Below are 26,289 nucleotides of genomic sequence, written 5' to 3' on the forward strand. Positions count from 1 at the left end.
GTCTTATGTTGGTATAGAAATCGATTTAGCCACTAAGGGCAATAACTCATCTGTTCGTAACCTCCAGTTGATAATATCTTTAGATAATTTACACCAACATTCACCATGATGTGGTTCAGCTATAGTACAACGATTTAACACGTCTTTCTGGCTTCTCTGTAAAATAAAATATCAACGAAAAATTATTAGGGAATCTTAAATTGAATCACTGTCAATGTAATTGGGAATAATTACAAGTCTTTGTAGCGATTTTTATCTCAAGAAGACAATTTTACATCAATTATCAGTTAACCTCACCATAATACTGTCTCTAAGGAGATACTTGATTAAACTCGATAATCTCAGTTTTTGCATGAATATCATCTATGCACACTATCTCTTGGTTGTTTAACACCTGCTTCTATAATAAAACGCACTCTGATCATTTTATTTTATATTGTAAGAAACCCCTGTCATCTCACCTCGTCTCCATGCATCAATTCAAATCTATAAAAGTTGGCCCAGGCATCACCGAGATCAGGATCAATTTTAACTGTTCGATTAAACCAATCTCTTGTTTTACTTAATTTTCTCTCAGACCAAAATAATCTAAAACGAAATAAAACATAATTTAATTTCCTCTCAGACCAAAATAATCTACAATGAAATAAAACTTAATTTAATTTCCTCTCAGACCAAAATAATCTACAACAAAATAAAACTTAATTTAATTTCCTCTCAGACCAAAATAATCTACAATGAAATAAAACTTAATTTAATTTCCTCTCAGACCAAAATAATCTACAACAAAATAAAACTTAATTTAATTTCCTCTCAGACCAAAATAATCTACAACAAAATAAAACATAATTTAGTTTTCCTCTCAGACCAAAACAACCTGAAATAAATATACAGACAGAAAATAACCTGTACAACTTTTGTTGTTGTTATTGTTTGTGGTGTTTTAATATCCGCTTCCACAGAGGGTGATATCACAGATAAGTTGTCTATTTTTTTTTTTACATTTTCATTATCTTAGCACATGCAGGTTCTTTCCTGTGGGAGGAAACCAGCGTACCCAGAGTAAATGGAGTTTAAAGTTCACTCGACACAAACTTGGTCATTTTGGGACTAACATATGGTTCTTTTTTATTTCAATAATTCGCTTGCGCGCAGGAGTCTTTAGCAGTGTGAGGAGACTGGAGGACCTGGAAAGAACCCACAAGGTCGGTCAGGCGACCCCACTACTTGTCACCCCTATCTCCAAGCAAAATACACTCACACCAGGGATTGAAACCACGACTACAAGCCAGGTGACTACAGAGCTTATGCACTGTATAGACAATATTCTACACCAACTGTGCTAATGAAGAAGGGCATATGCCATGCAGTGTGCGATCAGAGAAATTTTGCTGGACAGTGGCACTACGGCCTTCTATTCTATCAAATTCCAGCTATCAAAGATTCTTTTTTGTGCACGCTTATGTGTACATGGAACCTTGGTTTTCTGTACCATCCAAATGACTAGACAGCTGTCCCTGTCCAGCACCACTGACAAAGGGAAACCACACTGGAAAATCCTGAGGAACTTCTCGGCCAGTGTTAGAAGCAAACCCGAGAGCTCCAGGCTAGCGAGCCGACATCTTACTCACAGTAGCTCCCTTTTCAGTAACAATTTGCCTCCTGATTGTAATAAAAGTTTTAAATGATATATACTAGATTTTGATGTTATTTATGTTCTGGTTAAGTGTGATATTATATTTTATCTTACCTTGAAGCAGCTAATAAAACCTGTGGATCATGTTCACATTTTCTCAACGCATCAACTGATTTTGTCTTTCTCTGTGGTCTTGGTTCCATAAAGATGGCCTCGGACCACAGGATACCAGAATTGGGACATTCTTGAAGAGCTGTCAATTAAAAAATACACAAGAATGAATTCAATAATAAATTTCTTGGAAGATGTAATGACAGATTCTAATATACATGTATGTTTTCTTTAGTCCGATCCATGTTTGGAAATTAGATTCCATTAAATTGATATGTTGTCTTTATGTTTTACTTCTCTGTCCTCTTAGTGCCACTGGGTAGTACTGGTCTGTGTGGATATTTGACCTGTATATGTTTGAGACTGGTTGGGCATTATGATTATAATGTTGAAAACCGCATTTCTTGCCATCTGTGAGGGGCACAAAAAATCAAGGGGGGGGGGGCGCAAAAACTCAAGACCACAACGCAAAACTCGTCATTGCGTCCCTATCACCACTAGGCCACCGTGGTTCCTTGTATGAAATATAACTAACAAGTCACAGTACCTTTAGCCATCAATGTTGAAGCAATATTTTTTAATCCAGCTCTGTTTTCAACTCTTATAGCTTCTAACCTACAAATATAACAGACTAAAATGTATAATTGTATAGCTTGTAATCAACAATGTTAACTTTCACTCTATTAAAACTAGATAATTTCAAGACTAGGCTAACATTGATAATGCCACTTCAAAGGGTATCATGTTTGTCCTAAAGAAACTCAACACCAATAATAAATAGTTATCGTTGACGTAAAGTGGGGGAGGGAGAAATGGGGTTTAAAATCCACTTGACACAAATTAGGTCATTTCAATGACTAACATATGGTTCAATTTTATTTCAATAATTCGCTTGCACATAGGTTTCTTTAGCTGTGGGATAAAATTGGAGGACCCGGGGAAAACCCACGAGACTGGACAGATAACCTTACTCCTTGTCACATACAAGTAGTTGTTGTAAAGCACTATATCTAAACAAGCCAGAGCCACCTATAAGAAAAATACTTTGATAGGGAGATTGTATACCATTACATTGAATGTATTTCCATAATGAAGTAAATCAATTTGAGTATATTCTAGCATGGATTAAACTGTGGAATTTTAGACATAGTAACTGCAATCAGAGGTTTTAAGTTGTTGTAGCAAACGCTATTGCATGAAAGACCTCTGTTCCCTTTTTAAGCTAGAAAAATGTCTGACAACCTTACCATAATTCCGGGGATCTGGGATTTTTTAATCTGGCCTTCTCCATGATAGACCTGGCTTTAGTAAGATGACCTAATTTTTCTTCTTGACGAGACATCAGCAACCAGAGGGGTGATGATTGTGGACATTTTCTTAACTGTTAAAATATAAAATCACAGGTAATTTACTAGTAGTGAAAACGTCTAATATCATATATTATTATACGTGGATAAATAAAATCACAGATTATTTACTAGTTGTGAAAACATCTAATATTGTAACATTGAACTTAATGTTATTGTTAGATTATACAGGGATAAGGGGGTTTGGGTAGCCAATTGGTTTAACGTATGCACGTTAGATCACAAGGTCTGGCATTGAGTCAAGTGGCATGATTTTTCCAGCCCAAGCTTGTACGTGACGAACAGTCGGTCATTAAACCCCAGTTCATTCTTGTACGTGACAAGGAGTAGGGTCGCCTGTCCAACCATGTGGGTTTTCTCTGGGTCCTCTCAAAACCAAAGACCCCTACACGCAAGTGAATACTGAAATAAAATCTTGCGAAATGTTGGACCAGAACTAACCTAGTTTGTGTCGAGTGGACGTTAATCCTCATTTCTCTTTCTCTACATGGATAAGTATAAATATAAAACTGTAAATCATCTTTTTAATTCTTATGCATTTGTACCTTTGTGGAATTACTAATCATTCCAATACAGCTAATGAACACCATGCAGTGTGCTATGGAAGGAAGGAAATTTTGTCTGGACAATGTCATTACTGCCTACTCGTCATCGAATTCCAAATGTACACAAAACCTCGTTTTTTTGTTCCATTTGAACAACTAGACAGTGTTGCTTGTCCGACCCTCCTTCAAACACAGGGAAACAGTAATTATTGCTTCGGAGAAGAATTGGTAAATGTTTTTCTTTCAAGTACTTACTCCTTGATTATAGGCTTCTTTAGCTTCCTCCATTTTACCAGCCTGTTCACTGATCTGACCTTTCATCATCCATAACTATCAAACAGACAATATTAAATATATAGTTTCATCATCAAACAGATAATATTAATATATAGTTATCCATCCATAACTATCAAACAGACAATATCAATATAACTATCAAACAGACAATATCATTATAAGATTTAGATAAAGAGCTGGGAATATTTGCTTATGATAGACCAAAAAAAAAAAAAAAAAAAATAAAATAAAAATGAATTACTTTATTCTGATCGAACTAATAATTGTTTGAAGTTTTGACATGATTGGCTGATGGAAACTCCACCCATATTCTTAATTGTCAAGTACAATTGCCATTATAATTAACAAAATCTCAATTGTCAGTACTTTCATCAGTAGTCTTCAACCATATTGTTATTAAACATAGCCATTTAATGGACTAGAGAGTTTATGTGTGTGTCATATGAATAAAAGACCTGACTTCTTGAGACTTGACTCAAGGTCCCCCGACTTGTTCCCATCATTGTGGAATACATCAGGTAGTTTTAACTAACCTTAGCAAAATCTGGATAATGACCGACAGCTTCATCCAACAATCTTTTAGCTGTTTTCGTTTCTTGTAAACACCATTCTAACTTAACAGATTTCATAAATACCTGCAAAATATAACATTAATACCTTGATTCGTTATTTTTGTACCATCCAAACGACTAGATGCTGTCCTTGCCAGGCCCTCATTCTTGAACTACTGACAAGAGGGAAACCATGTCTGAAAATCATGAGAACTTTCTCTGGTAACACAGGGATTGACTCAGAACCTTCTGGTTAGCAAGCCAAAGCTTTAATCACTGAACCACCATTGCTCCCTACATTAATAATTTAGTAACACAACTACCATTGTTCCCACAGTTGATTCATTAAAATGGCTATCTGTTTACCATTTAATACAATTTGACAGTTTGTGAAACAGGACTTCAAAATCTTTCCCCATTATCATTCTCGTCATCCAAAATTTCGTTCATTTTGAGACCAACTTACCGAGAGAGAGAGAGAGAGAGAGAGAGAGAGAGATGGGACAGGCCATCCTACTCCTTGTCAGGATCCTACTCCTTGAACAACCGTGGAATCGAAACCACGCCAGTTGACTCAAAAACAGACCTTATGATACAGCATGCATATGCTAACCATTTGGCCATCCCCCCCCCTTCAAGCCTTGCTGAGCTGTCACTGATTTGATGTAGTTATAAAGGTGGATTACACTGGGTAAAGCTTTATGTGTATCCAAGCCAACGTGTACACAGACAACTGTGTATTTAAAGCATAAAGAAATGAAAACTCACCCTAGCTGTTGGAGCACTGGCTCTAGCTTTCTGTAGTAAACGTCGGGCTCGTTCAAATTCATTATTTTCACTCTCTAGTTTTACGGCAGCTAACCAAATCTCTTCACTGTTAGGATTGGCCTGGAAAGCCAAGGCTAAGATACTTCTCGCTGCTGGTACATCTCCCTGTTTATAGAATAAATATATATGTTATTATTAGGTAAGATTTACTATATCTATAAGCCTACCTATAAATGGTAAATTTATTTTATTAAGGACCCAGGTACACTAGCAAATTTATCAGTGTTGTCTATTTTAGGCAAGTTAGATAGGAGATCAAGTGGGTTGGGGAGTAGATCAGGCCGGTTTTGAAGGAGATTAAGCCTGTTCAGACTAGTTTGGGGAGGAGATCAGGTTGGTTGGGGAGGAGTTCATGCTCATTGGGGAGGAGATCTGGCTGATTAACTAGGAGATCAGGGTCGATTAGTTAGGAGATCAGGCCTGTTTAGAGAGAAGATCACGCTGGTTTTTAATGCTGACATATTTCTCGTGCTTAATACATAATTCAAAATTAAAAAAACCCCCAAGAAACTTGAAATGAATTTAATTAAAAACTTACAGCTAGCCATTTTGATTTAGCTCCCATCAACCATAAAACTTCCGCTTTAGGACAATGTGCTACAGCTCTCTGTAATAAGGTTTCTAGCGATTCCCTAAAATATTAACAGTCAACAATTTGAAATAAACTAATCATGCTTTTAAAACCTTCAACTATCTGGTATTATCCTGCCTTTAGGGAGCAGAAAGATGGCACCCATGTTATACTGTTTGTCGGGTTTCTTATAATATCATTACTTGATAAGATAAATTCTATTGGGCTCTCATATAATACAATATCAGGATTAAAACTAGTGCTGATATCAGGTTAAATCAGTGAATATTATCTGTCACCAAGACTTGCTATATAAATGAAAATTCCTTGCATGAAAACTCTGATATAAATTCTTTATTTGTGTCGTTTATTACTCACCACAATACTAGTATCTACCATTGTTATGTAGTTGATAATACTTATCCATATTTGTGAAGAAAATCATTGAATTATTTCTATTTTATAAAAAAGAATGTCAACAAAACATTCACTGTAATTTTCAGTGATTTTTAGGGGATATAACTCCTCTTAATAGGGTGCTCGGAACTGTTAAACCTTTTTCTTCAACTTGGTGGCAATAGATCAATTCAATCTTCCCGTGTTTGGAATAGTTGAGAACGTTCTATTCTAAATACAGTCATTACAAGTACGATTATACGATCAAATGTTGAATATTTACCTGGTTCCATGATTTTTCTCAAAATATGCTGCTCGTAACCAGATACTCTTTTTACTGGGGAATACGGTTAGAGCATGACCATATATAGCTCTAGCACATTCATATGCTTGATGAGACGCACACTGAAAATATAAAACATATAAATAAGGCTAAAGTCACATTCATACGCTTGATCAGACGCACACTGAAATACATAAATAAGGATAAGTCACACACAAGTAAAGGTTCAAGGTTCATCATAGTTATTTGATTTACATCAGAATATTTTGAATCAAAACATCTGATGCAAATGCTTATAATGAAGCAAAATAAATACCATATTACTGTCTTCAATTAATGACATATAACCAAGATGTCAACCAATCAGATTATATATATGTTGTTACCATGTAATGAAAACAATTTAAATCTTAAAATGAACTTGAATTACAGAATACAAACTTACCGAGTCAGCATCTTCCATCCACGTATGTTTTCTATCTTCTTCTTCTACACCAACACTAATTACTGGACGACTGGAAATATTAAATTAGATATCAGACATAAGGGTGTACTTCTGTTTAGCATAGGACTATTTTCTGAGTTGTCCAACCTTTTTTAACTCAAACAATGGATCTGGTATAGCTGCATTGAGTAGAAATATTAAAGCCGCTTATTGTCCTATGTACTCAAGTTGATTATTTAACTATTATTTACTGATCATTGATGCCACTGCCTCGGCAAAATTCACCTCCTTAGAACTGTACCTTTTACAAAATAAACAAAGTATTGTGTTGATGAGACGTTAAACTCAATACTTTCCTTTACAAAGCCATCAGTCATCCCATTTACCAGCAGCATTTGTTTATTTATTATTCTATAAGACACAGATACATTCATGAAAAAAGGATAAAAAAAATCCCCCCCCGAAAAGAAAAAAACAAATCATGAATGATCTGCTTCTTAAGGATAATCTATAATGTACAGTAGATTAATTCCAGTGACAAGGAAAGTGTGTTGGTGTGTTGGATATGGAATGCCAAAATGACGCCCAATGTACAAATTAACAGTAGCCTAAATGATTCTGTGGCAGTTGGGAAAATGTGTAACCAGAAACGATACTGTCTAGAAAGTTCTGTGATCTAATACATATCATATTCACAATTTAAATGAAACTTACATGATGGCTTGACAAGTTATAATACTTCCAGACTTCTCACAATCTTCCGCATCTTTTATCCATTGTTCACGATTTATTTCTACCATGTTAGCCCTCAAAGAATTCAACGCTAAAAAAAACAACAGAAGTCCAGAGATTAGATTTTCTTACATTATTGTGTGGTTCGTGATAATAAAGGATGATTATAATTTAATAAGGTCATTAGTACATGGAAGTAACGTAATTGGGCAAGAATATATTTTAAGAAATCGCGATTTGTGTTGGCCAGCTCACAGATAAGTCACCTGGGAACCAAATAACTCATATTCTCATAATTTCTGGAACCCATGTGTCATTGTCTTATAGAGAGTCATGGTGGCACAGTGAGTATAAGACGTTGGCTCGCTAACCCGGAGGTCCCGTGTTCAATCCCTGCATTGACTGAGAAAGGTCGTTGTGATTTTCCGGCATGGGTCCCCTTTGTCAGTGGTGTAGGAAAAAGGGCTTAGCAAGGGACAACGTACAGGCATACAAATGGGAAAAAAACAGAGGTCCCATGTAAAAGAACCCTTGACAGTTGGAATTTGAAATAAGAGTAGGCTGTAGCGACGTTGTCCAGGTAAAATATCTCTCATATGGCATATGCTCGTCTTCATTAGCCCAATAGAGTAGAACAGTAGGACGTTAAACCCCATTTTATTTCATTTCTAATGTCTTATACTTATCAATAACAAGGAAGCTGCAGTGATTAGGATGCAGGCTCACTAACCAGTAGTTCCCAGTTTCGATCAGCTCTTGGCTGAGAAAGTTCCTTGGAAGGCCTGGCAAGAAACAGCATAACACTGACAGCAAGATCACCTGACAGTTGGTAATGGAAATAAAAGCACATCGGGGCAACATTTCCCTGAATAGCACACTGCATGTTGGTGCAGCAAAGTAAGTAAGGTGTCAAACCGTATTTCATTTCATTAACAGAATAGCACTGGAAGTTAAGTACAAACTTGATTTCATATCTTTAACAGCATAAGAAATAAATAAATGAAAGGAGTTTAACAGTCCTATTGTTCTGCTCCTAAACTGTGCTAATCGAACACCCAACCTAACAGCATAAGTGTTAAATAGATAAGTGTATAATTTATTTATTGCACATCATATATCATATCATACATTAAAACCCAATGTAACTCGTGCTCTATTGTGGCATGTCATACTCTGTATTAGATCTCCTGCATGCCGGGAGATGTCCTCGAGATCACATGACCCATAGGCTAGTAGACAACAAAAGTTATATCTGACAGTAAGTACAAACCTCTATCTATGATTTTTTCCACCATATTTATATTACCGTTAGCTTCCTCTAACTTCGCGGCCGTGATCCAGATCTGTCTATCTGTCGGAATACTTTCTCTCGCTTTATTCAAAACTTTACGAGCATTTTCATACGTCTCTAATCTGGCCAACGCCAACCATAACTACAATAATAACACATATAGATCAATATAATTCAAAGAATAAAACTATTTTACATCTGCCCCCAACTTTATTCAGTCTTAAGGCCTACACACTTCCGTCTTTCCTTTCAGCTGTAATAAGGTGACAGGTGTTGTATGGGGACAGTGTATGCGTACTCTTTCTAGAGAGAGAGAGAGAGAGAAATGGGGTTCAACGTCCACTCGACACAAACTAGGTCATTTCGGGACTAACATATGGTTTAATCTTTTTATTTCAACAATTCGCTTGCGCGTTGGGGTCTATAGCAGTGGGAGGAATCCGGAGGACGCAGAGAAAACCCGCAAGGTTGGTACTCTATCTAGAACACCTAATACCACTTCTTCTGTTACTATATATATTGTATCCTGAAGCAAGGGATACTCGACAGAACATTCCAGAAATAAATAAAAACAATCTGAAGAAAGATGGCAATTGAATAAAAACAATTAGGATTTCAGGCTTGAGTGCGAAACAGAGAGAAATGGAATTAACATCCACACGACACAAACTAGGTCATTTTACGACTAACATATGGTACAATTTTATTTCAATAATTCCCTTATTGAGAAAACTCGGAGAAAACCCAGAGGTTGGACAGGCGACCCTACTCCTTGTCTTGTTCAACCAAGGAATCGAAACCACGCCAGTTTAGTCAATGACAGACCTTATGATACAGCGCACACATGCTAAACATTCGGCCATCCAACCTCCCAGGCTACAAGGCAAGCAAATGAAATGAAATGAAATGAAATGGGGGTTTAACGTCCTACTGTTTTGCTCCGAACTGGGCTAATGAAGACGGGCATACGCCATACAGTGTGCTATGAGGGAAATTTTGCCCGGACAGCGGCACTACGGCCTACTCTTATATCGAATTCCAACTGCCAAGGGATCTTTTACGTGCACGCCAATGTGTACACGGGACCTCGGTTTTCCGTCCCATCCGAACGACTAGACAGCTTTCCTTACAAGGCAAGCACCCACTAAATAAAATAGTATCTCGGTCAACCACCATTAACATTTGATTATATTGCGATAATTCTCACACAATGTCTGTTATCAGGATTGACAGAACTCAATTCTAAGTCACTCGAAAAAATATTCGGACTACCAATCGAGCACCCTCTGGGTCCAAACGATTAAAGAATAGAATACCTCAATGGTGGTAGAACAACATTCTACAGATCGACTCAACATGATTAAAGAATAGAATACCTCAACACTTGTAGAACAACATTCTACAGACCGACTCAACATGATTCTAGCATCTTCTTCTTCTTCTAGTTCTACGGCTGTCTTCCATAGTTTTACAGAGTTTGGTATCTGTTCTAATGCTACAAACAACAAATACACGAGTGAGAAAAATTTACGAGGCGAGGTCATTGTGGGACTAACATATGGTAGATCTTTATTTAGATAATTTGTTTATCGTGCAGGGATCTTTAGCGATTGGGAGGAAACCATAGAACCAAGGGAAAACCCACAAGGTTAGACAGGGATTGAAACTATGACTCAATGGCAGACCACTCCCCCTCCCCATCACAAGGTAAGTCACAATCATGTGATCAAACTCCCTCAGCCGTGATCTGCTGTGAGAAACTGTGGGTCATTGTACACTCAACATGGCAAAGAGCCAGTCAAAATACAACTACTCTCTCTTTGTCAAGTTATTTGACTGATCTGAATATTTTCCAGCTGTATATATTGTCATACATGATTGCATTGAAATGAGACAGAGAGAGAGAAATGGGGTTTAACGTCCACTCGACACAAACTAGGTCATTTCGGGAATAACATATGGTTTAATTTTATTTACATAATTCGCTTGCACGTAGGGGTCTTTAGCAGTGGGAGGAAACCGGAGGACCCGGAGAAAACCCACGAGGTTGGGCATTGAAATGAGTGTTTGGCCAAATAGACATACATGTATAGTAATCAATCATTTTGTCAAACAAAAGATGTACTTCACCTTTTCTAAAAACTCTTTTCTTGGCTTTTAATTCGGTTTCTAATTCTGCTGCTTTTATCCAGATTTTAACAGAATTGGGTAAATGACGAGCTGATTGGGCAATTACAGCTTTCGCTTGATCTCCAGGCTACAAAAAAAAATATATTTTTGGGTTAGATTTTCCATTTTGTATAAGATTTTCTGTTTTTACAAGGTTTTCTGTTTTGCATAAGGTTTTTCTGTTTTGTATAAGATTTTCTGTTTAGTAAAAGATTTTCTGTTTTGTAAAAGATTTTCTGGCACCAAGGTCATGTTCTACTCACTAACGACTTACGTTAAGTTACTAAATTTCACATCCAAGCCATCACTCCATCTTGCTGTTATCAGTGATGGGTGTTGTGCTTACTCTTTTTGCAATGCTTAATACAACATGTTATTTGATAAGTTCACATTGATACTCTCTATTTGTTGTAGTATTGATATTACAGCTTACCATTAGTCTAGCAGCTTCCAACCAAATATCTTCAGATTTAGGACATTCTTCACAGCCTTTCATAATGAGATTTCTCGCCGCCTGCACTTTACCTGTTACTTCCTCCAAACGAGCAGACGCAATCCACGCTGCAAATAATTCAATCAATTATATAACTCCTGGTTAGTCAAAAGGTTACCATTTCATCTTGAAGGGTATAGCATTTTTAAAGGTTATGATTTGAACCTTTTATCGACCAATCAAAAAAAAATAATCCCATCTGAATGACTATACATTGTCCCTTGCCAGGCCATCCGTACTGCATCACTGACAAGGCAGAACTAAGCCAGAAAATCTCGATTAATTTTCGGCCAATGCAGAGATCGAACTTCGGACCTCCAGGTTAGCGAGCCAACATCTTTCTCACTGAGACACCTGGGATCCTTATCGTTTACAAGATATACTGACTCACCTGGAGACACCTGGGATCCTTATCGTTTACAAGATATACTGACTCACCTGGAGACACCTGGGATCCTTATCGTTTACAAGATATACTGACTCACCTGGAGACACCTGGGATCCTTATCGTTTATAAGATATACTGACTCACCTGGAGACACCCGGGATCCTTATCGTTTACAAGATATACTGACTCACCTGGAGACACCTGGGATCCTTATCGTTTACAAGATATACTGACTCACCTGGAGACACCTGGGATCCTTATTGTTTACAAGATATACTGACTCACCTGGTGGATGTTTCGGGTTAGTTTCACGGACAGATTTTAACAACAGACGGGCTTTCTTTACATCACTGTAATTACAAATATATATCAAATATAATATCTGTAGCAGTGCTGAATGAACAGGCACATCATTTTATTAGTTTTTTTATTGAGTATATTTTAACTTATATATCGCACACCTGTAATACAAATATGGTCATAAGTTGATCTTTACTCCAGCAAGTGATTCAGGACTTTAGAAATGTACTTGGTTTAATATAAGGGCTAAATATTTTCATAATTACAGATATATCATTTCCTTAAACTCAAATATAAAATATTTTTATTGTGTGCCATGATATAATATTATATAATAAACATACTTGATATCACCACCATGTGATGGTAACATGGACTGTAGATCAGTTAAATAACCTTTAGGATCAACAACCGTTTGACCTGTCACAGAATCAGATACCTGTAATATATAACATCAGTAATAATATATATGTATGTAATAAACTAAAAAGTAATAAATCCATAAAATTACAGCTTCTAGTCATTTGGATGGGACAAAAAACATTAGCGTGCATGTAAAAAATCCCTTGGCTGATGGAATTCAAAATAAAGAGTAGGCCATCGAGCTGCTGCCTTGGGGCATGCCACATCTTCATAAGCCCAGTTGGTGCAAAAATGTAGGAATTTGAACTCCATTCCATTTCATATACTCTCTGAATGGTGTTTTAAATTTGGTCAACACAAATGCAGCCTTTTCATTAGTTGACAGCTGAAGTTTACACTAGGATTTTACCCGTCTTCATTAGCCCAGTTCGGAGCAGAACAGTAGGACGTTAAACCCCTTTTCATTTCATTTACACTAGGATTTCAACTCTAATCCAATGAAAATGCTGAATCCTTAAACTAAGTTGGTTGTAAATAAGATGTCTGATCTACTATACCTGTGTTAGTTTGATATCCATCAAGGTATTTCTCGCCTGTCCAATCTTCCTCATGTCGATATCACTACTAGATGTGGAGAAACCAGGAGTAATGGTACCAAATGGCGACGTCAATCCTCCAAATTTCTATAAATAAAATATAACATTACTATTTACTGTGTGCTTCAATATATAATAAATTTTATGGGGAACATTCACTATCAATTCATTCGGGAAAATGAAACATTCTCTGGTTTTGAAATGATTTTGCAGTGTGGTGTCCTCTTGCTAGTGATGCAAGACAGAGGACGTGGCAAGGTACAACGGCTAGTTTTTAAGTTGATTATCCCAGAGTATCTTATTAGAGTCAACAAGATAATTCTACGTCTCATCTATACCACTCACCTGATCTTGAGCTGATAAATTAGCATTCATACCAGAACTTGCTGCTGCCTTGGCTAAAACACTATCTGGTACAGGTGTGAACCTAAAGAAAAAAACAACCACAAGATACATTATCTTGATATTTTAAAGTTTTATTTTTGCATACTTCCTGTTTTTCTGTGCTTAGATTGTACCATATGCAAGTATTGTTCAGCTGTTTGGCTGTATTGTTGATATAGGCTATTGTTGGTCTTTTACTGCTAAATTCTTTAAGATTTTATGTGACATGTAAATTGACTGATAAATAACATCCTCAGCTAGTGTATTTCACTGCTGGTCAGTCAAGACTAGTAAATATAACTGAACCGAGAGTACTATATTTCTTACTTTTCTGTTCGTGCATTCCTCTGTTTTCTGTTTCTGGCATCTCCTACTTCTGGTAGACTTAACCATTCATCTGAACTAACTTGTGCTAAATCTCGCTATAAAATATTAAAATTATACAATTTCACTCAACACTAAATCTCTGTACAAAATATCAAAATCATACAATTTCAATCAACACAAAATCTCTCTATAAAATATCAAAATCATACAATTTCACTTAGGCCGTGTTGAATTGATTCCTTGTTTCTCCTGCCACCACTCTGGCAATCATGTGCGGTAGTGCGGTAAACACAACACAAAGTGGGTTTCAAAACACAAAGTGGTCTGGCATAATACCTATATAGTCTGAGGGTTGTGTACCATTTTTAATAATATTATAAATAATCTAGTTATATTATTGGTTAGAATAAAAACACAGGTAATATTTATTTAATTAAATAAATTTAATAACAAACTAAAATTTGGTAACAAGTGGCTTCTTTGTTTAACTTTTAAAAAAATGAAATAACCATATTTTGATATAAATTTTCCGTATTCTTGTGTTACAATACAATGGAAACATTCCAGTTAGACGAAATTTAATTCGCTTGTTGAGTTATAGATGGTTTCGACAATATCATCGAAAGTGAAAGTGCTGGGAATACCCACCAAAGTCGAGTCGAGATAAGTAAATTTGCGTACCGGTCGGCCTAATTTATTGATGTTCAAGGAAATAATAGTGGTCCCGTTCGTTCGTTTCTGGAGTTTAACGAACGAACGGGACCACTATTATTTCCTTGAACATCAATAAATTAGGCCGACCGGTACGCGAATTTACCTATGTCCCGGCATAGCTCACCATTTTGTAAGGCGTGCGTTATTTATTACACAAGATATGATTGGGTAATACTTGAATAATAATGACATGTGTTATAATTTTAACCAATGAAAAAATTGATTATTCAGGTTCCCGGTTGAATATTAGCGACTGTCTTACAGTTTATAATATGCTTTCTCATCAGCCGAAATGACTGCTACACGCGCCATTTTGCGAAATTCATCCAATCATATACAGTGTAACTTATTCCATAGTATGCGGGCCCCTACATGTGTATTATCAACCGGATCCATTCACGTGATTTGATATTTGTTTATTTGGTGCAATGCCTATTTTCTGTCTTGTCCGCAGGTTTATCTTGTAGATTTTTGTTTTGCGTGTAGTGCAGCCATCCTGCACTTACTTATTTAGTTCGTAACGAGGAATAAACAACGAGAATTGACTTCTGATGTTTGGTAGAATTTTTTTTAGATGTTATTAACGTAATTTTTTGAATATTTTTTTTTGTGTTAAAAACGTAAGTGCACGATTTTCGGGGTCCTCGACCTAAGCGCGCGGGCGAGGAGAAACAAGGAATCAATTCAACACGGCCTTAACACAAATCTCTCTACAAAATATCAAAATTACAAACATATGATGACTTGAGAATTAAACATTTGACATCCTCTGGTGATAGGATATGGTTAAATCTTTCCTAAAATCATTTGATGGGCCTGTTTTTAATCCAACTGAAACCAAGTCAGGAGATCATCTAGAGTACATGTAGAGATAGTCAAGCCGGCTTGACAAAAACGTGAATTATATGTCTTTCCCTGACAACCTAGGTTTATAAGCTTTGTGAAAACTTCTCTCAGATCAATAAAAATTGAAGTTTTGACAGAAAATTCACATTTCATATTTTGTTGTCAATAAAGTTATATTTGGATTTTAAGACATAAACTTTATTGAATTAACTACATGTAAGAGAAAGAGGAAAATGGAGTTTAATGGCCACACCACACAAACTAGACCATTTTGGGACTAACATATGGTTCAATTTTTTTTCATAAATCGCTTGCATGTTGGGGTCTTTAGCAGTGGGGGGAAAAAATGGAGGACCTGGCGAAAACCCTTAGGGTTCGACAGACGACCATACTCCTTGTCACGTACAACCAGGGAATCTAATCCACATCACTTGACTCAATGACAGACCTTGTGATCTAAAGTGCATGTGTTAGATCATTAGGCAACCCTACCCCTATAATGTGACTGGTTGATATCGTCTTTATACGTCATACTGATTGATGTGGATAGGTTAATTTGATTTTCCAAAAAACAATTAACAAATTCATCCATGAAAGCAATACCTTCAGATCAGAAAACTGTTGCTGAATCTTTGGTCTTTCTTGACGAAATCTTTCCAATTCTTGTCGTAATTTCTCCTCTCTTCTTTCCTTTCTCTTTTCATCCATTCGTTTATCAACTGCTTCGTAAATAGCGTCTGCTTCTTCATCATCTTTATCATATGGATCTTTACTACATAAACTTCCTCCGTAACCAGCAAACTGAACACAGAGAATTTAATAAATGAAATGGAGTTTAAAACAACGCACTTGAAATGTAATGGTGTTTTAAGTCCTACTTTTCTGCACCATCTGCGCTAATGGAGACGGTATATACCACACAGTGTGCTAAGGGGAAATTTAGCCTGGATAGTGGCGTTTTCGCTTATTCTTCATCCAGGTGTCTAGAGTTCTTTTATGTGTGTGCCGGTTCTCCAACCAGCCAAATAAAAGGCAGACTAGAAAATACTGAGGTAGTGACTCATATCTAGAAACTCCTGGGTACTGAGCCAGCACCATACTCACTGAGAAATCGCACGTCCCTGCACTGAAACAAGGAGGGTGAGGTTGTTAGGCCTACAGATATGACCACCGGCAGCAATGTCATCCATGCTAGGTATAAAATCAATGTCAACTCTTGTGATTAATTCATCAGATTTCAAATCAACCGTTTGATCAGTAAACAGTTTGAATTCTCACCTCATCAAAATTAGCTTCACTTAAATCTTCTTCTTCCTCCTCTTCTTGATTTCGACTCTTTTTAATCGGAACAGGATGACGATCATCTCTATAAAATTCAATACATGGTATTTTTAAAATCTGGACATTTATGTTTGTACAAACAATTTTTCATGAGTTTAAATTGGAAAAGGTTTGCGGTTTAAAAAGCTTGATGTGATTACAGAATCTGCTGACCAATTTTTTATAAAGCTAAAATACATTACTCTAACAGATGGTCGCTGAACATGAAATTTGCTTAATTTGATTGGAAAACAGATTTTAATGTTTAGTCGAAAGCTGCTTCAGGATAATTATATTCTGGTTCTTCATATCAACTATGTAACAACCAAGCCTGGGGGGGGGGGGAGAGAGAGGGAGAGAGAGATAGAGAAAGAGAGAGACTAACATACAATAATTCGCTTGCGCGTAGGGGTCTTAGCAATGGGAGGAAACCGGAGGTCCCAAAGAAAACCCAGGAGGTTGGACAGGCGACCCTACTCCTTGTTGAACAACTGGAGAATCGAAACCATGGCAGTTGACTCAATGACAGACATCATGAAACAGCGTGTATGTGCTACCCGTACGGCCATCCAAACCCCTAACCAAGCCTGCAAATAAGGCACCTGTCACACATTTTCGGGCACAAATTCAGGTTTTGTCAGTAAAATACCTTTGGTGTCGGGCTCTGATTTGTTATTTATTAATACCTTTATAATATATGTCTGGCAAAAAATTAAAACCATCAGATAATAGTTCAACAGTGTTGGACATTTTGTCATGTACAACTGACATCATTACGTTGAGGCCTGGTAATAAAAAGATAACATGTTACCAAGAAAAATGGGATATATTATCATACTTACGTAGCATCATCAGCATCACGAGCAGGACCAATATCAGATCGAGTTGTGAATCCTGTAGCACTGAAAAATATAAATATCATATAATATTATCTTTTACTACTGTAGGGGGGATGTAAATATGTGGTGTGCTGTTGGATTGTTCGTATATCTAGGGATACGTTGAGTGTCTCAAGTTTAAAGATCCCTCTTACTGACTTAGTTGTGGGGAATTCTGGTGACCTAGACCTACATGTATAGATTGTTCTGTCCTGTTTTGAGTTTGAATATAATAACTCAGTAGATGTGTACCGATTGGATGCAGGAGCATGCTGTCAAACAACCGTACTCTGGGAATTCAGCTGTCTAGGCTACTCTGGGGAAAATACATCGTCTCTATATAAAGTCTTGAAACTAAGCAACCATGACAGTCAACTGCTGAAACAAGTTCACTGTGATCACGTCAGTTATCGAAACAGAGAACTGTGACAGGTAGGACCCAATTCTGAGTCACTTGATCACAATTCTTCAATTCTGAATGTTCTAGACCCACAATCAAGTTGTTAAGTAGGCCTACCCCTAACCCAGGTACCCCATGCATCATTTCACAAATAAAATCAGCACATAAAAAAAAATACAGTCAAATAATATCATCTTTTTAACCCAAATATAAAAGGGAACGACCTTAACATGTGATAAAATGTATATAATATATTATATCAAATGACATAATAAGTAATATTCAAGTACAGCAGGCTTTTTTGGTCAGTCCAGAAGACTGGGCACTTTTTTTGCCTTTCTCTTTCTTCCCTTTATCAACAAATTGAAACAGCGTGTCATATCATCCAGTGGCAGTGACACGAAGTCATCAGTTTTTATCGGATTTGTTTATCAGTATATTTACCCTCTTCCTAGACCAGGTACATAACCCAATGGCGCTGGTAATCCTATAAAACTCTTCTTTTTCTTGCTAACTAATGATTGAACAGACATCTTGAACGTGCACAATACTGGATCTTCAATGAGTTACTTTCTATTTTTCACTCGGCAACCGGCTGCAGATTTCACTCGGCCAACTTCGGTTACTCCTCTACACCAAACCATGTTTCCAAACAGAGTTATCTTTCCGTGACCCGCAAATTATATTTTTTAACAATGAGTTGAATTCTATAGGAGGTGTTGGAACTCCCGCAAACAGTGCCGGTGGTGCAAGTAAGTTATAAAAATAAATACAACTGACAAAAGGTTAAGGACCACCTTAAAGTAAAACAAGACAGGAATATTTGGTCATTTAAGTAATAGATATTTTTTAATTGAGGATTTCGAAAAATATAGGAGTCCATTAGTCTAGATGATCTGGTCAGGAAAAGGATGAGGATTACAGACAAGAGTAGTGATAACCATCGTCATGTGTATCCCTCTCTCACTTGGAGAGAGAGAGAGAAATGGGGTTTAACGTCCACTCGACTAACATATGGTTCAATTTTATTTCCATAATTCGCTTGCGCGTAGGGATCTTTAGCTGTGGGAGGAAAACCGGAGGACCCGGAGGAAACCCACGAGGTTGGACAGGCGACCCTACTCCTTGTCACGTACAACCGGGGATTCGAAACCACGCCAGTTGACTCAATGACAGACTTTATGATACAGCGCGCGCACGCTAACCATTCAGCCATCCAACCCCCCCCCCTCTCTCACTTGGATCACGTCCTCAACACCTCTTGTTTGATTAGTACCATGGTACCAAAGGAACCTGACACTATTCTTCTTGGAGTGGCAAGACTTATGCTGGAAGTATTTTGTGATGGATATTACATGGTTCCAAATAAAAACCATCTGAGTTTATTGTTGATGGTTAAATATCAAACAGACCTCATTTTAAACGGTGGTGCTTATCTTTTTGACACACATAATTTTTACCGTACTACTGCTCAAAAGCTTTTAATTTTGTTTTAAAATTCTGTTAATTCGTTTATAAATCACGTTATTCTATTCTCTAGTCATGGTAGTCAGTTAAACTTGAAACCTGTATGTTTAAGTTGTAACCACTGTAAAAAGGATGGCTGTAGAAGAATCATGTTCGTTCTGAATCTAAATGTAAAACCTATTCCCCCCCCCCTCCCCAGCCGCTGATCAACAGAAATGAGCAAAGTGAACCTGGGCACTAAACAATATTCAGAATACAAGTTATTTAGAAGTTTATTTTGTTTGTGGCTTGATAAATACAAGAGAACACTTTTCAAGACGTCGTCAGAAATGAACTGTGAAAAAACTTGTATTTAATACACCGGTATATTAGTCATGGTTTATTCAATACAGTTACTAAATGCAGCTTTAACAAACTACATTTTTTAATGGTTTATTTACAGAGAAGAAATGGGAAACATTACCAGACTGCCAGACACGCCCCATTGATAACAAAGGTCTGCCTGCTGCCGCTGTACACAAAACACCCAACCCAGAACCAATCGATGCCACAAAATTGCCGCTAGCAGAAAAAATTCGACGACTTTCAATGTTTTTACGAAGTGAAAAAAAAGTAATCAATGAAATTATGGTGAGGTTTTATTTATTAAAGATACATTATGGGAGATGGAGATAAGATAACGAGTTAGCAGTTCTCACTATAATAGTTAAAAACTACATAATGTAAAGGGAATTTGCTAAAAATGTCAGTCAAATTGGTCCACTATGAACCGAAAACTAAGCGGATGAAAGTTTCGCCTAGCCTCGAAACTAATAGTCTTGATTGTCTATTGTTGTGATTTAATTATCAATGAGCGATAGCAGCATATAGAATTGTAATCCAGTCGACATCGAAGGCTAGCCTTGACATCGGGAGTTTATTATGGTCTGGATAAGTTAATTAATGTCTAATTAATAATTTAGATAAGATTTTAGGCCTAAAGAAAGACCTGAAATTGACAGGTTTAGCTCTTGCATAATGCATGTTTAATATTTTTCACAATAATCTCATTAAAAACACAGATTCTGCTTTATTTTTATTTTTATTTTTATTCAAGCATGTATTACGTATAAAATTCTTTTATTTGCCCATCTACATAAGACCAGTTGGGCGAGTTTGGGTGGTCGAAGCATTAATGCGTCATTACCCGCTTGTACGTGACAAGGAGTAGGGTCGTCTGTTCAACCTCGTGCGTTTTCTCCATGTCCTCAGTGTTTCCTTCCACTGCTAAAGACCCCTAATGAAATAAAATGAACTATATGTTAGTCCCGAAATGACCTAGTGTCGAGTGAACAATAAAGCCCATTTTCCTCTCTTTCCCATTAAATCCTATTTTATTTCATTTTAGTTGTTTGAGAATTCTCTGATGAGTTGTAAAGTTGGAATTAGACCAGATTTTTTGATGTGGTGTGTTCCTAGCCAGAGCTATCGGCATCAACAAGAAAGAAATCAAACTGTCATGTTTCAAGAAGGCGGTGGAACTTTATCGTACCCTTCCTGTCACTGAAATTTTGAACCAGGATGATATGACCCCAAAAGTTATCAAGGAGAAACTGGAGAATTTTAACTCGACCGTTGCTAAGATGGAGAAAGAAACAATTGCAGAGTTACCCCCACCATCTATTTTGAAACAGATCCAAGATATTCTAACCAATCCTAAATATGCTTCAACCAATTCAGTCAGCAAAATGGAGTTGGCGGCCTCTGTGGCTAAATGTCGAGTCCGTTGTCGATATGATGTAGAGAGTTGTAAAGCTGAATCAGGGAAAGTTTATCATAAGGGAATGTACTTTATTGACAACATACTACAAGGTGCAGGTGTTTCAGTTTCCAAAAAAACTGCTAAGTCATTGTGTTATAATATGGTGGTTGAACGACTGACCACCATGAATGTTGAACATGGCAACATCTTAGATGGTGTCGAACAGTCTGTCATAACAGAAGCAGAAGCACAGGTTCAGAGCCAAGGATATCGTTGTCTTTGAGGACGTCAGTTGGATAGTAGATCGTAAAGTTCAAGGTTTCTATATTTTACAACATTCATGTTTTGTCAACAATATGTTGTTGGAATGGGAGTTTTTTGACAATGATGATCGTGTATTCAGGTAAGTTGCCTTAAGGCCTAGTCTGGTCTCCCGGCCATAATCTTAAGGCCTAGTCTTGTGTCTTCCGGTCTCAACTGTAAGGCTTAGTCTTGTATCTTCTGGCCTCAACTGTAAGGCCTAGTCTTGTGTCTCTTAAGACCTAGTCTTGAATCTCTTAAGACCTACTGTAGTCTTGCGTCTTCCGGCCTTAACTGTAAGACCTAGGCTGTGTTTCCTGGCCTTAGCCTTCAAGCCAGAATTTCATATTTTCTATGAAAGTCAAAACATAATTATTTCTATGTCTTTTGCTCAATAGGTTATCAACTCACTATTATACGACTATGGGCATTATTTCCCACCCTTAAAAATCATTGACACAGGAAATAATAACACAATTACCTCCCTTGTTTTCCTATTGCCTCCATGCATTAGCTATCTTCAAATGTTGGAATTCGAAAATGATAATTTTGCCAATTTCGCAGCTGGCAATAGTGAATTATAGGATTAATAGGATTATTCTTTAACAAGGTAGGACTGTGTATGGATACCATCTATTTTAAGGCTTTATTTTAATAAATTTTAAAAATATAACTTAACAAATATGAAATTGTAGCTTTAAGATCTAGTCTTGTCCCATTGATCAAAATTTTGAAATGTTCAGTTTGCTTGTTACTCTTCTTTTGTTTTTAGGGGTGGTTGAGTGGTCCAAGCTCATAAGATCTTTCATTGAGTCAAACCTCCTGGGTGTCAGTCCAAAAATGTTGGTTTGTTTTGTGTGAGTGTTAATCCCCATTTCTCTCTTTTTTTACTTTAAGATGTCAGATGAAGATACAGAAGGAAGATGTTGGAACCGAACCTGCAGTGTCTCTTAGTAAGATAGGCTCTAGAAATTTTGCAGCAGCTGATATCTTGTTTAAGCTCTACGAAACACAACCAGTCATAGAGGTAAGTTATTCTATTGAATACTTGAATTAGCTTTAGGGCTATGGATTCCTGAGCTAAATAGGGCCTACATTATATAAAGATAGGTTGCCAGGCAACTAAACATACGCCCACAGCAGCTAAATCGTCCGAGCGGTCGACAAGAGTTGTCGTATATTTGTTCTTTTGTAGGTAATTAGGGGGCATTTAATAGACAACTTCATACAGATGACATTATAATTTTCGTCGTTTGAGGGTTCACAAGGTTCTAAAAACTAAAACAAGGGCTGTAACTCAGGAAGTAATCTACAGAAATTATTGAAATTCGACAGACTTTTTCGTTTTACTAATTCAAATAATACATATCAATTTCATACAGATCGGATGATAACTTTTGTCGTTCGAACGTTCACAAGATTCAACAAAGTAGAACAAGGGCCATAACTCTAGAAGTAATTGACAGAAATTGCTGACATTCAATAGGCTTCTTCATTTCACTAATTTAAATGATGCATATGAATTTCATACAGATTGGGTGATAACTTTTGTCGTTCAAGCGTTCACAAGATTCAACAATGTGAAACAAGGGCCATAACTCTAGATGTAATTAACGGAAATTTGCTGAAACTCAATAGGCTTTTTCGTTTTACTAATTTAAACGATACCTTTAAATTTCATACAGATAGTATAATAACTTTTGTCGTTAAAGCAACCACAAGGTACAACAAAGTGAAACAAGGGCCATAACTCATGGCGTAATTAAAGGAAATTGCTGAACTTCAATAGGATTCTTCGTTTCACTAATTTAAATCATGCATATCAATTTCAAACAGATCGGATGATAACTGTTGTCATTAGAGCATTCACAAGATTCAACAAAGTGAAACAAGGGCCATAACTCTAGATGATTAACTGAAATTGCTGAAATTCAATAGGCTTCTTTGTTTTACTAATTTAAATGATGCATATAAATTTCATACAGATCGGTTGATAACTTTTGTCGTTTGAGCGTTCACAAGGTTCAATAACATGAAACAAGGGCCATAACTCTAGACGTAATAAACGGAAATTGCTGAAATTCAATAGGCTTCTTCGTTTCACTAATTTAAATAATGCATGTAAATTTCAGAAAGATCGGATGATAACTGTTGGAGTTAGAGCGTTCACAAGGTTCAATAAAGTGAAACAAGAGCCATAACTCTAGACGTAAAAAAACGGAAATCGCTGAAATTCAATAGGCTTCTTCGTTTCACTAATTTAAATAATGCATGTAAATTTCAGAAAGATCGGATGATAACTTTTGGAGTTAGAGCGTTCACAAGGTTCAATAAAGTGAAACAAGGGCCATAACTCTAGACGTAATAAACAGAAATTGTTGAAATTCAATAGGCTTCTTCGTTTCACTAACATAAATATTGCATATAAATTTCACAAAGATCGTATGTTAACTTTTGGCATTAGAGCGTTCACAAGGTTCAACAAAGTGAAACAAGGGCCATAACTCTAGACGTAATAAACAGAAGTTATTGAAATTAAATATGCTTCTTCATCTCACTAATGAAAACAACATATATCAATTTTAAAACAATTGGATGATAACTTTTGGCGTTAGAGCGTTCACAAGAAATTGTGGACGATGGACGGACGGACCGACGGACGTACCGACAGACGGACGGACGGGGGCGACGGCAATATACGTCCACATTTCAGTGTGGGCGTATAAAAACCAATTTAGCCAAGCATTGCATTTCTACACCCTTTCACTGAAGCAACGTTCCTGTCCCTTGAGCAGGGTTATCCTGTGACAACACCAGAAGATTGATATATGGGTGGGCTGGTCTAGTGGTCTAATGCATGCCCTTTAGATCATAAGATATGTCCTTGAATCAATTTGAGCCAAGCTTGTATGTGACAAGGAGTAGAATCTCATGTCCAGTATCGTGCATTTTTTTCCCGTTCCGTCAACATGCTGCCAATGGCTATACAAGGGACCTTTTTTCTTGTCCAGTCCATCTTGCCCTTGCAACAAGACGAAAAAAGGCTGGAAAAACCTGAGGAACTTCATTGGCCAGATTAAAAACAGATTCTTATCAATGAGCCAGTGTCCTACACACCGAGTCAGAACCCACCGAGCCAGCGGTTTACCCACAGAGGTGGGTCTTTACCCACTGAGACATTGTCTTACCAACTGAGCTGGTGGCTTAACCCCTGAGCCGATGGCTTATCCACAGAGCTGGCACCTCATGTACTGAGCCACTTTGGTTTTCGTTCTGCTCTTGTATTGCACATAAAAATGCCTTCCTGGCTAGGCACAGATTTGACCTTTAATTGATGAATGCCATTATTTAAAGTTAACCTAGATATCATGTCTTAGTAAATCGTTTTTCATTCCAGGTTTCTGCTTACACTAAACCTGATCAAGCGATAGAATCTGTCAGTTTTGATACGTTGCTTAAAGAAGCGGAGGTGTTGAAGAAAGCTGCCGAGGATGCAGGAGAAAACGTTACAGCTACTACAGCTGAGGGAACTGATTCAGAAACTGAGACCAGTGACACAGATGTTGAAATGAAGGAAGAAGTAACAGATTCACAGGCTAAGAAGAAATATCCTAGAAAACCACATTACCGTCATGCTGATAGATTTATTTTAAAAGCTGCCCAGGCACGACTAGACGAATTCATAAAAGTTAAAATGCTAAAAGATCTACTGTTTGGACCTGCTTTCACTCATCATATCACACGCCAGATTAACGGCTTACTGTATAACCTCCCCGTTCCAGTTCGCTTTATAAATCATTCCACTAGAAATCAGATGTACACCATTGTAACGCAAAGTATGTCACCGATCAAAATTGTCGCATTTCTCAAAGCCAACGGTGGACAGTCTGGTCACTTTCGTTTAGTCGACAAATCAGAACTTCCGACACATAAGGACATTTTACCAGAACTTAAAAGTAGGGAAATTTTAACTAAGATCAAATCCAAATTTTAGTAGAAATTTCAATTTTGATTGGCTAAGCACTAAAACCAATCAAATTGTTGGCTTTTTTTTGCTAATAAATATAAGTGCTAGTCTAATGTCTTGTCTCAATTACATCTTCAACAGTATGGTTTTGTTTCTAATTTAAAATCCAAATATTTGTCTAAAGTCTTTACCAGTTGTGTGGTTGAGTGGTCTGATGTATGCTTTAGATCATAAGGTCTGTCATTGATTCAAGTGCCATGGTTTGTTTTGAAGGTACTTCCAACCTTATTTGTCTTATTTTCGCCAGTCATGTTTGGCCGTTTTGACTGACTTGCAGTGAAATTGACCAACTGGAGAATACTAGTAGATCATAAGGTCTGTCTAAAGTTTAGACAAATATTTGGATTTTAAACTAGATTTATAAGGGGCATTTTAAAGGGGCATTGGCGCCATTGGGTAAGATTAGATAAGAGCTGACAGTTCTCGCTATAATAGTTCAACAATAAATAATAGAAACAGAAAATGTTGAAATTTCAGTCAGATTGCTTTGCTCTGAACCGAGATATAGGTGATTCAGTTTTAG

At 36.9% G+C, this 26,289-nt stretch overlaps 1 protein-coding gene and 1 long non-coding RNA gene across 3 annotated transcripts; one reads left to right on the forward strand and one right to left on the reverse strand.

The window, feature by feature from the left end:
• Positions 1–12,740: 12,740 nt before the first annotated feature.
• Positions 12,741–18,768, reverse strand: LOC126830567 (pre-mRNA-processing factor 6; the record flags this gene model as incomplete). The annotated part of the gene is made up of 8 exons (XM_050560967.1): positions 18,676–18,768; positions 17,796–17,855; positions 16,912–16,999; positions 16,237–16,434; positions 14,074–14,168; positions 13,708–13,789; positions 13,324–13,449; positions 12,741–12,842 (listed from the first exon to the last, which is right to left on the reverse strand). Coding segments are annotated over exons 1-8 (840 nt in total), but the record flags the coding sequence as incomplete, so codon positions are not given.
• A 12-nt stretch (positions 18,769–18,780) lies between these two features.
• Positions 18,781–25,819, forward strand: LOC126829338 (uncharacterized). Of its 2 annotated transcripts, none has more exons than XR_007683358.2 (5): positions 18,781–18,983; positions 20,141–20,328; positions 21,086–21,842; positions 22,637–22,766; positions 25,137–25,819. It is a non-coding gene; the product is annotated as an uncharacterized LOC126829338 (long non-coding RNA). The 2 variants fall into 2 exon arrangements; XR_008788986.1 differs by lacking the exon at positions 18,781–18,983 and adding an exon at positions 19,134–19,248.
• Positions 25,820–26,289: the final 470 nt, after the last annotated feature.

The sequence above is a fragment of the Patella vulgata genome, chromosome 8 (genome assembly GCF_932274485.2).
Source record: "Patella vulgata chromosome 8, xgPatVulg1.2, whole genome shotgun sequence".
Lineage (NCBI taxonomy): Eukaryota > Metazoa > Mollusca > Gastropoda > Patellidae > Patella > Patella vulgata.